At 50.1% G+C, this 14,499-nt stretch overlaps 7 protein-coding genes across 7 annotated transcripts; 3 read left to right on the forward strand and 4 right to left on the reverse strand.

The window, feature by feature from the left end:
* Positions 1-114: 114 nt before the first annotated feature.
* CCOS01_08493 (uncharacterized protein) lies at positions 115-402 on the reverse strand (the record flags this gene model as incomplete). Its single annotated transcript, XM_060456654.1, has 1 exon — positions 115-402. A coding segment is annotated over one exon (288 nt), but the record flags the coding sequence as incomplete, so codon positions are not given.
* A 552-nt stretch (positions 403-954) lies between these two features.
* On the forward strand, positions 955-2,609 carry CCOS01_08494 (cytochrome P450 oxidoreductase; the record flags this gene model as incomplete). The annotated part of the gene is made up of 2 exons (XM_060456655.1): positions 955-1,072; positions 1,129-2,609. The coding sequence occupies 2 exons, from the start codon at positions 955-957 to the stop codon at positions 2,607-2,609; spliced, it is 1,599 nt and encodes a 532-aa protein (XP_060312929.1).
* A 291-nt stretch (positions 2,610-2,900) lies between these two features.
* CCOS01_08495 (uncharacterized protein) lies at positions 2,901-4,646 on the reverse strand (the record flags this gene model as incomplete). Its single annotated transcript, XM_060456656.1, has 1 exon — positions 2,901-4,646. One exon carries the CDS (start codon positions 4,644-4,646, stop codon positions 2,901-2,903), a length of 1,746 nt encoding a protein of 581 aa, XP_060312930.1.
* A 986-nt stretch (positions 4,647-5,632) lies between these two features.
* Positions 5,633-7,111, reverse strand: CCOS01_08496 (uncharacterized protein; the record flags this gene model as incomplete). Its single annotated transcript, XM_060456657.1, has 1 exon — positions 5,633-7,111. The coding sequence occupies one exon, from the start codon at positions 7,109-7,111 to the stop codon at positions 5,633-5,635; it is 1,479 nt and encodes a 492-aa protein (XP_060312931.1).
* Positions 7,112-8,229: 1,118 nt separating this feature from the next.
* CCOS01_08497 (murein transglycosylase) lies at positions 8,230-10,027 on the forward strand (the record flags this gene model as incomplete). The annotated part of the gene is made up of 7 exons (XM_060456658.1): positions 8,230-8,668; positions 8,716-8,794; positions 8,862-9,069; positions 9,127-9,261; positions 9,311-9,524; positions 9,584-9,889; positions 9,942-10,027. 7 exons carry the CDS (start codon positions 8,230-8,232, stop codon positions 10,025-10,027), a joined length of 1,467 nt encoding a protein of 488 aa, XP_060312932.1.
* Positions 10,028-11,005: 978 nt separating this feature from the next.
* CCOS01_08498 (uncharacterized protein) lies at positions 11,006-11,660 on the reverse strand (the record flags this gene model as incomplete). Its single annotated transcript, XM_060456659.1, has 2 exons — positions 11,006-11,383; positions 11,451-11,660. 2 exons carry the CDS (start codon positions 11,658-11,660, stop codon positions 11,006-11,008), a joined length of 588 nt encoding a protein of 195 aa, XP_060312933.1.
* Positions 11,661-13,105: 1,445 nt separating this feature from the next.
* CCOS01_08499 (uncharacterized protein) lies at positions 13,106-14,315 on the forward strand (the record flags this gene model as incomplete). Its single annotated transcript, XM_060456660.1, has 2 exons — positions 13,106-13,111; positions 13,179-14,315. 2 exons carry the CDS (start codon positions 13,106-13,108, stop codon positions 14,313-14,315), a joined length of 1,143 nt encoding a protein of 380 aa, XP_060312934.1.
* Positions 14,316-14,499: the final 184 nt, after the last annotated feature.

Below are 14,499 nucleotides of genomic sequence, written 5' to 3' on the forward strand. Positions count from 1 at the left end.
GGGAACACGAAGAAGCAAGCTGGCACAGCTGGCAGGGTGAAATATGATGCAGTCTAAACTAATATAGGCGACTTATCCCGCGGGATCGAGATGTCCATCCAACAAACTGCGAGATTACCGAAGAGGACCCCGTATTTCCCCAAACTTCGCCCCAGCCTCTTGATGCCTCCGCCATCGTCGGCTGGAACACCGAGTGCCTCTTGGCATGCCCCATTTCGACTTTGAGGTCTCTCCCGCGGTGAAAGTTGCCGCATCCAGACGAGAACCCCTCAGATCGCGGGTCCAGCCCAGCAGGAAGATTTCATCTCTCCCGCGTAAGGATTCTGTGGAAGGTATGTGACGGACCCCGAGATAACCCCAAGATCTGTCACTACAATGCAGAACTAACCAACGGTGCAGCAGTTACCCATCAGCCATGCGTATGTTGCACACTGCGTTTTCCCCGCGGGACTTGGCTTCTGCTTGTCTTGGTCTGAGCGAGTTAGTCCCGTCCCTGTCCCAGCCTTGGGCAGAATCCGCCCGCCGTCCCCGGCTTCGCGCCCCTCTTTCCTATCCGGGATCCTCTGAAAGTCTCATGAGCTATTCTTATTGACAGCTCAGACGAAATGGGGGGCAGGCTGAGGTTTGTGACGTGCAGAGGTGCGGAGAATATGTCGTAGCTAGTGGAGGGATGGGCTATCGGTTGCGAGCCGCGAGCGAATGTGATGTCGCGGCGAGATTTTCCTTTCTTGAAAGCCGGGCCAAACCAAGTGGGCATTGATTTACGGTCGATTTTATCCATTCTCGTGACTTCTGTGGCTGATTAGTGTTCCACTACGCGGATGGTTATTTAGTCGAAGACGACTTCCTTTCTTTCAACAGCATAGAATAGGCCGTGATCCAAAGCTCTTCATTCTTCGAACCCAGTGTTTGCCTTTTTCATCCCACAAGATCTCTTGGGATCTAGCTAGCAACATGGCACTCGAAACATTCTCTGCCTTCTCGCAGGCGCCATACGCTGCGGCGTTTCTCTTCGTTGCCTTGTCTTATTTTATCGTTTACCCATTATTTGTATACTTCAAGGACTCAAAAGGTAATCTTCCTTCAGCCCTAGGCTCATCACTTGCGGACACTAACAACAACACCCAGGCATGCGCAAGTTTGAAAACTTGAGTACCTTCTCCGGCGTATACAATATCCCCTTCATGATCCTTGCCCGCACCGGTGCTCGATCAACCCATCTCGTCAACCTCCACCGGGAAAAGGGCCCAATCCTCCGCACCGGTCCCAATACCCTCTCTTTTAGCGACGTCCGCGCCATCAAGGACATCTACGGCCATGGAACCCCTTGCATCAAGGACGAATCCTACGTCCTCACGGCCGGATCTCACTACCACCTCGCCGATGTGGTCGACAAACATGACCACGCAAAGAAGCGTAAGGTCTTATCCTCCGCCTACGCCCTGAAGAACCTCGAGGGATGGGAACACAAGGTTGCAGACAAGGTCGAGAGACTCTTCAAGCAACTCGATCAGCGCTGTACCGACCCCCTCCCCAAGGGCCAAATGTTCCCTAAGCCAGAGGATTTGACCGTCGACTACCGCAAATGGGGCAACTTCTTCACCCTCGACGCCATCGCCGACATTGGTCTCTCCGAGCGTCTCGGCCTACTTGACCGCGGCCACGACCGTGTTCTCGCCCGCCGTAAAGACGGCTCAACCTGGGAGGTCCCCCTCCGCGACTCGCTCTACCCCACTGCCCGGAAGCAGTCCCTCCTCGTCTGGAGCTACGACAACTACAAGCTCATTGACAAGCTCTCCAACATCATCCCCCGCTACCGCCAGATGACCGAGGCATCCAAGGGCTGGGACGGCATCGTGCTCGAGCTCGCCCACAAGCGCCTTCAGCGTTACAACAAGGGCGACGAGAAGCTTGATGACTTCTTCCAGGCTCTGATGGAAAACAAGAACGGCGAGGCCAACAACCTTGAGTGGGGCGAAATCGTCGCCGAGATCAACATCATGATGAACGCTGGCAGTGTGACCACCGCCATCGCCGTGACAAACGTGCTTTACCAGCTCCTCAAGAACCCGAGATACCTACAGCTCCTCCGTGAAGAAGTTGACAGCGTCCTTGACGCGGATGAGATTGTCGCACCTTACGACAAGGTGAAGCACCTCCCCTATCTCCGCGCCTGCCTCGACGAGTCCCTCCGCCTGTTCCCTCCCACACCGCAAGGCCTACCTCGCAAGACGCCCCCGGAAGGCATGTACATCATGGGCGAGTGGGTGCCAGGCAATACTACTGTCAGCATGTCGGGTGTCGTCGCCCACCGCGACGAGACCGTCTTCCCCGACGCCGATAAGTACGTGCCGGACAGGTGGCTTGGTGACAAGGGCAAGGAGCTGCAGCCGTACTTCTTGGCCTTCTCCGCCGGCGCGAGAGGATGCATTGGCCGCAACATTTCATACTTGGAGCAGGCTGTGCTCTTGGCTTCGGTCGTGCACAGGTATGAGTTTGCTCTGCCGCGGGACTTCGAGATGGCGCGTGAGGAGACGATGAACTGGTTGCTAGGGGAGATGCCCGTCAAGGTTTGGAGGCGGCAGTTGGAGGAGGTCGAGGCACACTAGATTCTCAAAAGAAGACTTAGATTTTACGACTTATGGTAGTGTATTTGGCGTTGGCGTGATAAATATCAATCAACTTGAGTAGTTGTAAACTGAGCGTATGGATCAAGAGTTTCTGTCTCGTTACGGGTGTAAAATTGTTTGCAATTGAATGGAAGTGGTGCTAAGCAGGTATTATTGAGTGTGATAGATGTTTCAACCCCAATGACTGGCATTGCGCCTTCATGCAAATCCTATGATCGAAACCAGACTCTATGCAGAACTTGTCGGGCGGAGGCGGGTAGCCGTCAAGACTCAGCTGTCGAAGAAGAAATCCAAACGCTTGTTTCCTTCGTCGCTAGTATTAGCCAGATACGCCGTCTTCTCCTCTTCCGACATGCTGTTCCATTTCGTCCTCTTGGACTTGTTGCGAAGAGTGTAGTATGTCTTGGCAAAAGCATACGCAAATATCGTTGCCACAGTGATTGCGATCAAGTTCTTATTACCTCGGTGGTAATGAGGTTTATCATCCTCTCGATAGATATTCGACGAGGCGATTCCGGACAGCTGAATGGTGATGTTGTAGAGCGCAGCACTGATAGCTCTGGTCCTAACGGCGTTCGAAAGTCTAGAACACCATCCGACGTGCGCGGCATGTGTAGACGGCTGGCCAAGAATCATGAAAGTAACGGCATACTGCGCCCACGGCGACAGGCTCTCGATGGAAGTGTATTCGACGATGAGCAGCGGCAATACCCAAACCTGCGAGAGCAGGCCGATGATGGCGATTTGATGGAACCTTTCAGTAAGGAACGTAACCCACAACATGTTTACCGCTGCGAAGACAGTGACAGGGATTGCGAGCAGAGTAACGTTGAAGGTACTGAAGCCGAGAGCCTTGAGAGACAGCGTGAGGTACGTCTTTGGCGGCGCAGTAGGAATCTCAAAGAGGATGCCAATGAGGTACACCGGCCACAGGTCGTAGTCCTTTAGACTCTTCCAGAGCATGCCCAGAGACAGCGATTCTCGATTATGCATGTCGCTCTTAGAAGGGTCGTCACGGAGAACCCGATTGACGATGATCTTCTCCTCGCGCTCGTTGAAGTAGCCTTTGGGGTTCCACCACGTTTTCGTCTGCGTCGGGCCGGGGACTAGGAAGAGAAAGCTGGCAGCGCCGATGACGAAACTAACAAGAGCCTCGATCAGGAAGAGCCATCGCCATCCTTCCTTTCCTGCAACGCCGCGCAAGTGCAGGATTCCATAGGCCATGAAGGATGCTATGACACCGGACATGGAGTCGACGAACCAGAAGAGGGCCAGGCGAATGGGCATCTCAGTCTTCTTGTAAAAGTAAGACAGGTACAGAATGGAGTCCGGAATGAAGCCACCCATGAAGAGACCGATAAAGAACCGGCAGGCGAAGAAGCCAGCCCGGTTGTGCATGAAGAACTGACCTCCGGACGCCAGACTCCAGAGCATAATCTGAACGGGGATCCATCGATCAGGTCCAAGCCGTTTTCCAATCATTTGAGACGGAACTTCGGCGATCAGAAATCCGATACGATACATGTTCTGGGCGTTATTGTAGTCGTTGGTGTTGATATGCAGGTCCTTGAGGAGATTATCTGCCGCAGCATTGCCGAGATTGCCTCTGTCGATATTGAGACCGAAAAACATGACCAAAATCCAGGCAAAGATCTTGAAGTCTGTCTTTCGGCGGACAGAACGTTCTTCGCGATGTGTCCATCGCTCCTTCGGATCAAAGCGATGGACGTTCTCGTACTCTGGTGGGGGCTGGTAGAAGGGCGCCAAGCTGGGATCGTCAAACACGCTTCGCTCTGTTGCGATAGCATCGAGATCTCGCGGCGCATTGCGACGGGTGAGTGCTTCCCAAAAGCCGACGTTTTTGGTCGTATCTTGGGGTTCGGCCAAGTCGCTGACCTCGTCTTTGGGCGAGTCAATCTCGAAAGAGGGGGTCTTCGTATCGATGTCGTGCACACCTGATGAGACCCTCTCCCCGTCTGAGGGGACTTCAATGACTGGAGGCTTCTGCGAAGTCATGGCTGCAGCTTAAAGAACGAGTCAGCTGATCCGAAAACTTGTTAGCGAAGATTATCAGGGCCTACTCTTTCCAAAACCATCTCCATCGCTGGAATTTCGAAGGATTGATATACATGGTGTTGGATCGCTGTGACATTTTGCGAAAAACGGCACAATGAACACCGAGGTCGCACACCATCGACAACCAACTCGACGTGATTTCCTTCTTCAGGTACATTTCCTTACTGGAAATAACCGCTCGTATCATTATATTCCCTTGTCAAGGTGCAGAACCCATGCCCTGCCAAGACTTTATTGTGAAGATAAGCTTTTGGTAGGTCTTTCGGCAATGATCATCCGCAGGCCATCACGACATAATGGGGAAAGATGGTGAACACACCGGCCTAGCAATCCTTCAGGCACCCTTGTCTGCCACAAACGATTAAGTGCTTGGCAAGGCTCGGGAGATTGTCTCTTTCCATCTTGGCGAACCGCGTGGTCGGGAGCATCTGACCAACCACAAATCTTCCAGTTTGTGTGAGCATCGAGACCTTTGGTGGTTGCTTTCGTATGTGCCTAATCCTTCGCGCCGGATCCATCTTTCAGGTGATAACGGTATGCTAGACTGTTTAGAGAATGATATTTCTTGTCTCTGGGATACCAGCTGTATGGTACAAGATCTGCGCCGATGTCACCTTCAACGTCCCCTTGCCAGGAATCGAGCCGAGGCACTTTCACTTCAGTAAGCACTGCTCCAGGGTCTGGGTGAGAACTGCTGGCGGGGAGTTCCACGTTTCGCCTGGAATATCTTCTGTCTTACAGAAGCCTGCATGAAATGGGACAACTTGCCAGGACTTAGGTTGCAGGGTATGTCTCTCAAGGCATCAGCTGCCAAGCCTCAATGAGCCGTGCCCTTTGTCAAGAAACTACTGGTAAAAAGAAACAATATCAGAAAATCGATTGGAAAGTTTACATCACGGCTTTTATTTGATGACAGCGAAATTCTATCAGGATCTAGGGCCAGTGATACCAAAAGGCTGGTTTTGATATTTCTGTACATTGTTGCCCTTTGTCTCGGGATGCTCAACATCAAGATCCCATTGATCAGGCACTTCGAGACCAGCATCAAGATGATGCTTGTTAAGGAGAACCGATATGCCGTCTCGAAATAGCCAAGGGTCGTTCGTCCTCCTCTGCCAGTCTTCCAATCTCGTTTGTAGCTCCTTCAGCACATCTTGATAGTCCAGGTCCTTTGCCAAGTTCTTGACTTCGTTGGGATCGTTCACCAAATCATACAATTCTTCTGCAGGGCGGAAGAAGTAGTCCTTGAGTTGTCTCTCGCCGATCATTTTTGGATTCTGATCCGCATTTCGAATATCTTCCCATGTCAGCGAGCCGTAAATGTCGTTGGCGAAGGGAAAGTCAAGCCTCCAGGCAATATTGCGGTGATACTTGTAACGCCTGGTTCTGATGTAACGTGTTGGCCAATAGTTGGTGGACTCATGGAATGTGTGAGAGCCAAAGACATGATCCCAGTCGGCGAGATCGTGGTTCTCGTTGACGATGTCGAAGAATGAGCGACCGGCAAGCTGTGACTTGGCTTCGCCTGAGGCATCGCCTAAGATCCAGTCCAAGATTGTAGGCAGAACGTCTACATAAGATACAAGATTCGGGTTGACGGATGAAGCTGAACCTGGAAGTCTAGCAATGAGAGGGAGCCGAATACCAGCGTCATACAATGTAGTCTTGGAGTTCAAGAAAGGAGGGCCATTGTCGCTCATAAAAATGACCAAGGTGTCCTTCGCATAGCCAGATTCTTCTAGCTCGCGAAGAATCATGCCAACGCCTTGGTCAAGACGGCTGATGGCTTCTGCATAACTCGCAAGCTCCTGTCGCACACCGGGAGTATCGGACAGAAATCCAGGAACGATCATGTCCTCCGGTCTGTACGTAATACTCTTGATTCTTTCGTCGACAGGTTCATCATTGCCGAAACCTCCACGCGTGCGGTCGCGGTGAGGATCATGGTATCCGACTGTGAGTACAAATGGCCGACCATCTTCCTTGGAGGCACTGAAGAACTCTGCCGCACGCTGAGAGGACCACCATACATCTCGCGTCAAGCTCTCGGCCCGCCATTCCCAGGGATATACGGCATCAGGCCCGACGTGGACCTTTCCGATAATTCCGGTACGAACCCCGTTCTTGGCGAGCAGAGCAGGACCGGACTCGATGTGATCAAACGTCATGAAGTGATGCTTGCCACTGTTGAGTCCGTACTGGCCGTTCTGGTGAGTATGAAGTCCGGTGTAAATGGTTGAGCGACTTCCACTGCAGGATGCGGTGCTTGCAAAAGCATTGTCGAATCTGGTGCCTTCGGCGGCGAGTTTATCGATGTTTGGTGTTTTAATGTAAGTACAGCCGTAGCAGCCGAGCTGTTTGCCCAAGTCGTCTGCGACGAGCAAGAGAACATTTCTTGGCGCCATTTTTGTGAGCAAAATGACCAAGAGTTGAAGCTGGGCTTGTTGAGGACGGGAGGATCAGATGCAGCCTGCGAAGTAGCTTGGAGGTGCACAAGACAAAGAAGTGTTGTCTCGCAAGAGACGCCCACGATGTCAGTTCGAACGCATACGAATGATGTGAAATTCAGGATTATGACGTCTTCACATATAAAGATACCCTTACCGTTCTTATCTAGTTGTACCCGAAGCAAAAGTACTCGAGATGCCGGTTTCCCGGCCGCCACACATCGTGTCTCTCCTCAGAGTGAGGCATCATGACAACCCACATTACAAACTTAAAGTACGGTCCCACTCGAATTCTTTCACGACAATATTGATTGTCGGATGTCGGCAAGTGACAGCTCAAATTCCACCAATACCGTGAGTTATGTTCTACAATAGCTTCGGAAGCTTGGGGATAAGCCGGTCGAGAGTTGACTTGATCACGCAATCACAGGGGGCAACATTAGCTTGGCAGTTTTGGGAATTGCTTGCAGACTCCATGCCTTTTCCAAGCTAGTAGAACGCTTGTTTCACCAACACTTTTTGGTATCATTTCTAAAGCTCTGTTGCCTGGATAATTGGATCGTATCCTCACTTGATGAACGCATGTTCGTCCCTCACTTCTCAGCTTTGACCCCAGCCGTCAAGGCCACATATTGATGGCATTCACCTGAAGCTGACAAGCTCTAGTCAACTTCCTTGAAAACGGTCTAGTCTACAACTAGACGAAAGCCCGAAAGGCTGTCAGACGGGGCTTCGGGATGCCCTAGATCTTTCCGCGATACCATAAACTTCGACATCACGAGGAGGGGAATTTCCCTCATGAGTCAATACTCGGCTGCTTACTATTGCTCAGGCTCCAAGCAAGCTTCAAGATCCTGATCGGCAAGCTCATCTGATAGAGCCCATATATCAGCGCATTGTGAATAAGGTCATCAAATGTCGTGATTTGAATGGAAGGATTGTCTTTCTCTTCGAGATAAACAGAGTTAAAGAGACGTTCTGTTTGTATTTAATGCTCGCGTTTCACCTTTTTAGTAGTTGAAAATAAAGAGCATTCTACATAAGGTAGGATTACTCTATCATAGCGAGATCAGACAATGAAAGCCACTTACTTCTTAGGCTTCGTCTCAGCATGGCGGGCGGCAGCTCAGCTTACTGGTGCGGTCGGACCAACCACAAGTTTGAGCCAGAAAACAACAGAGTGTAATATCCTGAACTACGGGGCAGTTAACGATAACTCCACAGATGCCGCTGATGCCATAGAGAAAGCTTTCAAGACATGCGTCCTACCTCACGCGGGAAGCCGGCTTATTGTCCCTGATGGCCAGTACCTGATCAAGCGCACGGTGATTCTGTCGAATGGAACCAACTGGGCTTTTCAACTCGACGGTCTCATTACCCTAGCGTATGGCGGCAACTGGACTGTTGATCGTGAGTTGATCTTGCAAGGCTTCGCTGGAGTTGGGCCGCTGAACGCAACCATCAACGGCGAAGGCGATGGCCAATTTCTGCAGAACGGCATCACAATCATCAATCGTACGTTTCTTCTCCTCTCATGTCGTGAGAGTGACTAACACTGGTAGCCGTCGACTTCGAGTTTTACTCCAAGAATGGGAAGGGTGCCATTCAGGGTCAAGGCTACCTGTACAGAAACCTCGCCAAGTACGGAATTCAATAAATCACCCATTCACGATGATTCATATGAATAGCATTTGCTAACGACTCGCAGCACTTTCCGTCCCCGACTGATTCGCCTGATTTCTCCCATCAACACTGCAGTCCATGATCTTATTCTGGTTGACAGTCCTAAGTTTCATATTGTCTTCGATTTTGCTGTCAACCTTGAGGTTTACCACCTAACAATCCGAGGCGCTAACCTTGGCTCATACGATGGTGTCGACGTAGTGGGCACGAATTACTGGATCCACGACATTGAGGTACATGTCCTGCACGATCCGGTTTCGAGTCAATTGCCAATGTTGACTTGCTGCTAGGTCACCAACCGAGACGAGTGCGTTTCCGTCAAGAGTCCTTCTAACCATGCTTTGGTAGAAAATTTGGTCTGCAACCAAGCAGGATCTGGAATCTCTATCGGCAGTTTGAATGTCTCCGCTTCCATCGCCAACATCGTAAGGATCATATCAGTCGTTTCCGGTTATGCCTACTAAAATTGAGCAGCATGCACGCAACATCAGCATCATTCAGGGAAACAACATTGCATTCATCAAGACATACCCTGGAGGCTCAGGGTATGTCACAAACGTGACATTCGAAAACTTTCGCTCCAAGGCATCTCTCTATGGGTTGGACGTCAACCAATATTGGCAAAACACATTTGAGCCAGATACCGGTGCTGTTGCTCTGAGCAATCTCGTCTTCCGCAACTTCTCCGGTAAGCCTTTATGTCGTAATCTGACGCGGGATTGATCATTGCTAAGAGAAGGAACCTAGGCTCCGTCGCCGATGGTGCTAAGCGGCCACCTTTGTATCTGATCGCTAATGACCTGACATATGCTACAAATGTTACTGTTGAGGAATTCAGTCTCTGGACAGAGTCTGGTACCAGCGTCGTCAATAAAATTAGCAACATCTTTGGCGCCGGAGATAACTCTTATGGGACGGGCAACGGTATCAAATCACTTGCAGCTAAGGCGTCACCTGCACCCTACACCAGTACCTATACTATCACGGCATCACCGACAGGTTGGACGGCCCCTCCGTCGCCAACTTGGGCCTTGCCAAATACCGGATATGGAAGTAAGTCGAAACTGAATGCCATCACCCGCTGCTTTCCGCTAACATCCAGTAGCCGACGTCCCCATTCCGGTCTATACTCCGGCACCGCTTTGGAAGCCCGAAGGCGATTATGACAAGCATTATTGGGGGTCGTTCTGAGAAATGTGGCTCCTCTTGCAGCATATAATAACCGTAAAACCATGATTTTAGGTTCTAATCAGACTCTTCACGCCTTGAGTCACCGTCAAGATGTAGCTAATAGTAGCCCTTGGACATACTATTAATATTTTGTTATGTATGCCTATGTCTAAATTTGGACAGATATCTAGAAGCATATAATCCCAATCATCGCACCTCCTCTTTAGTCATTGTGAAAAGTTATCTTCCTTGCCTCGCCATGGTTCATCCCTACAGCAACTCGCAGGTGCTATAAATTCGAAAAGTCCACTTTGAGTACAACCTGAGTACTAATCAACTTCACGGTAGTATCGATACATGTAGTCTCGTCAGGAGCCTAGCAAGAGACAATTAAGTCTTTGCTAGGAAGGACCTCGCGATGATGATGAAAAGCATACCAAGGCTATCGTGTCAAAGTGATTAAGTAATGCCAGTGAAGGTCGAGACAGCATCGAAAGTTCTTCTACCTAGGCAGGAGGATTTGAGTCAAGCAGCATATCTGTAACAATTTCCTGGAACGTACTGTTGGCGCAATGTTTAGTTCAGACATGCTCCTACAAAATCAAGTTGGCCGTCACCTCGGATGAGCAAGGATCTGTCGCGTATCTTTTGGTGCGAATACGGGACAGTCCAGCCATGAGTCCAAATCTTTTTTGCAGCTGAACAGACATAAAAATCTAGTTGGACTCTTCCAAAGAGCCCAAACCTCTTATCAAAACAGGATGGAACAAGGTGGTGGGACGATCGAACAAAGTTTCTGTATTTATTCGATAGCAGTGCGTGGGTATCTTGGATCTAATCAAGCATGCTGATGCGAATAGCACTCGAGAGAAGCAAGGGATGACATTGATATGTCCTAAATCCCGGAGGAACCATATCTTGTTCATACAGGAGATCCAGTGTCTAACTTGAGATCATGCGAAAGAAAGGTTAGATCCATTTCATCCAGTCCCACACCACTTATGCCAGACTTCTGTAAAATGGCTCTTTCTGCTCGATCCACAACTGTGGACAGTACGAACACCACGCTCGAGGCCCTGAACAGCAATAGTCAGAAGTTTTGACCCCCATGTCACCCAGAAACAGAGACACGTACCACGTAACCATCCCATACGCCAATGAGGTCCGCCATAACGCAGTGTCGAGTTTTGAAAAGTCGACATAGTTACCAGGGTCCGTTAACACACCATTATGCGTCAAGTATTGTCGAGCCGCCGGCATGGTGGCGTAGAAGCAGAGACCCATTGAGTAAGCAGCAAGGCTCATTATCGACAAACGCGGATCCGATGGTTTGTTAAAGTCTGAGTTGATGAAGACCTCGATACCCAGGGCAGCGCACTGCCGAAGTCGACGTTAGGGTCGTCCAGTACTTGTGGAGTCTACCACTGGGGACACAGTTACTAACTGCTATGATCATAGCGGCTTCCTTCATGTCAAGGAATGTTTGATTCGACACGTCATGATACTTTATAACGTTGCGGTACTCCTGACTTCGTAGCCATGCCGCGTAACATATTGTATACGTGGTAAATGAGAGGTTTGCCATCTGAAAGAATCGGATGACGTGTATCGCACCGCGGAAGAGGGTTCGGAGTGACATATTACTCGATTGCATATGATGTGTTTTTGCAATTTGGTATCAGTCAAATGCACGAGAGCAATATCAGTGTCAATAGACTAGGTGTCAGCGGCAGGCTACCTCTATATAGATTGGCAACATCCGGAGAATTAATTCGATGGGTACGAGCGGGCACTACCCGATGTTTGGTTACATCCGTAAATGTCAGCCGAAGTCGTCATGAGAGGTGGCCCGACTTAATTGCGTTAATGAAGAAGACTGTGTACCGCGATCTAAGCCCGCACCAGCAAGGCGGAGCGGTGTTCCAAGAGACTGACTCGACCTTGGCACGCCCACGCTCCGAACGAATGGGATCACTGCCCTCTTCCGGCCGGAAGCGTTACAGAGCAAACCAACTGTGGTATTCCCGACTTGCGCGCAATGTCTCGCTACGCTTGGCACTATGGGTTTCGTGGCACGGTTGAATCTACCGCTACTCGCGTACCACGTTCATCCCATTCAGACATGAAAGAGTCTTCCACCTAGTTGCGACTGCGGATGTTGGCCAAGGCATACTCACCTATAGAGCTTTGATCGGTATATGAGGCCAAGATCACATCCTCTCCCCGAGCAGAATTTCTGCGCTATGTTCAGATGCTGGTTCTCCCGTTCTTTCAAGATCTGGCGCTAGAGTAACCTTCTGACTCGAGAGTTGACACTCCGAGATAGAATTCCATCACGATTCGAAGACGTCCAAATTTAGATAGGACTTCAATCAGCTGAAACCCTTTGAAAAACATCCACAAGACCATAGTCCTTCACGCTGCTCGCAGCTATGCCTCACATTTGGGTGCCATCGCGAAGCCTCAGAACCAGGAGAGCGCATACTGGCATACCTACCTCATATGTCAGCTGTATATTTCGCAGCTCTTTGACATGTCGAAGCTGCACCTTCTTTGTCATGATTATGGATCGGCGGCTAGTCCTCCGTTTTTGAGACATACTCCCATTTGAAACTCGATTTGTGGAGTCTCAGTCAAACTAGTTGCGCCCACAATCTTGGAAGCTATCGTCAGCACTTTGTGCTTAGTCTTATCTTTGGGCGCCATGAGAAGAGGCATGTTGGTTGCGACGCCTGAAAAGGCTGACTCGCTCGCCACCTATCAAATCGTAGTAAAAACTCACCAAAAGCATGTCCGCATCTTGTGTGTGGGCATTCCTGCAAAGCGCATGCAGAAAAGTGTGAAGTGATCTACAAAATGCTCCTCTAAAGCCGAGAAGGAGGGATGGAAGCGCTGGAAATAAGCAACACTGCCTGGGTTTTCTGGTCGCTGGACGCCTTCCACCGACAGGCCGCAGCAGCAGTTGCCTTTTTCGCATAAAGTACTTGGCAGCAGGGCTGAAAATCGGATTCATCTAGGACACCTCCCCAGGCGAAAGCTCCCACTCCAAACACAATCATCTTCTTCAAACCATAAAGCTTTGGTTATCAGACGTCCATTATGGCCGTCGACGGCTCGAACTGTCCCGAGGACGGCAACTCAACAGACTCCCCTTCCTCATTCCTGGACTCAGAAGCTTTTGACCTGGAAGCAATGGATTCAAGACTCCCAGCCAAAGTACGAGGCTAATCCTGCTGCCACCTGGGTTAGGTTTTTTGAGAAGGTTGGCCTCGAATATCTTGATAACCCAAAATACAAAAGCCACCTGCAGTTAGTTACCGCGGACTATCTCCCAGATGATCTTATTGCTGCTCCTGCGTATGGACAGGTTGGAGCTATCATTGCAGCTGCAGCAGCGACAGGTGCTCAAGTCAAGATGACTGACGACAAGTCTCTTTACCCAGTAATTCTTGGGCGGCAATTCCAGTTCGACTTCCGGCAGCACCCTACCCTTGGTACTATCGGTGCATATGCACAGTTTACCCAGAGAGACCGCGATGGGAACCCATACGCGGATACAAGTTCCAGCTCAAGAAACATGAATTTAGAAGATTCCTCGCCACCAGGAAAGCTGGCCATGGCCATGGAACACCGTCGCGGCGAGATTTGTCTTGAAGATGGTGTGATACTCTTGTTCAATGAGATGCCCCAAACTTCACTAAACCTATTCAAAGAAGCTCACCGCTTTCAGCTTATTGAAAGATTGGGAGACCGAAATCATAATGGGGATCATTCCCTTCCCAGTCTTAACGGTATCGACGACGTGGACGTTTACTGCCCGATCATCATCTTTTTTCTCGCTGCTACACCAATGTGCGCTCCTGCGCCCTCCTCGGCTTCAATCCTGGAAACTAAGTTGCCTCTCACACCGGTGGGACCCAATGGAAGATATTGGTCAGCACTATGCCTGGAAGCTTTTGACAATGCGACGCCCTCTGAAAGGCCGATTGGTTATGAACAACCACAATGGTCTGGGTTCCATAAATATTGGAATACTGTCATGCCTCTGGGAATGCACAATGTCCTCAAACTCGAGGATCCAATAGCTTGTGTTCCCTTATGGGTCAGCTACATGCTGAGGGAATCTGATCGAATATTGGCGCCAATACCACGACAACGAACGAGAAATGTCGATGCCATAAGCCAACAGCTTGAGACTTCTCGAAGTCAGGACGAAGAGATCGATGACCAGAAAGTCGCCGAGAAAGCTATGGACGACAGGATCCCAAGAAGGATGAACGAACAGGGGCTGATTTTGGAGGCTATTTAGGGCGACGAGCTGGGGCTTCATGTTTGCATCAATTTTCTTCGGAACCCTTCCAAGCTCCTGAAATGATTTGCTACTTCTTCAGCCGGCAACCAGAAAGAAATTCGATCCAGGACTCACAGACAGCTGGTGAAGGTTCAGGGCTGGCTCGAAAAGAGAGGGAGCGAGCATATCAAATCTCGCTCAG

The sequence above is a fragment of the Colletotrichum costaricense genome (genome assembly GCF_030867565.1).
Source record: "Colletotrichum costaricense strain IMI 309622 chromosome Unknown Scaffold_8.1, whole genome shotgun sequence".
Classification (NCBI taxonomy): domain Eukaryota; kingdom Fungi; phylum Ascomycota; class Sordariomycetes; order Glomerellales; family Glomerellaceae; genus Colletotrichum; species Colletotrichum costaricense.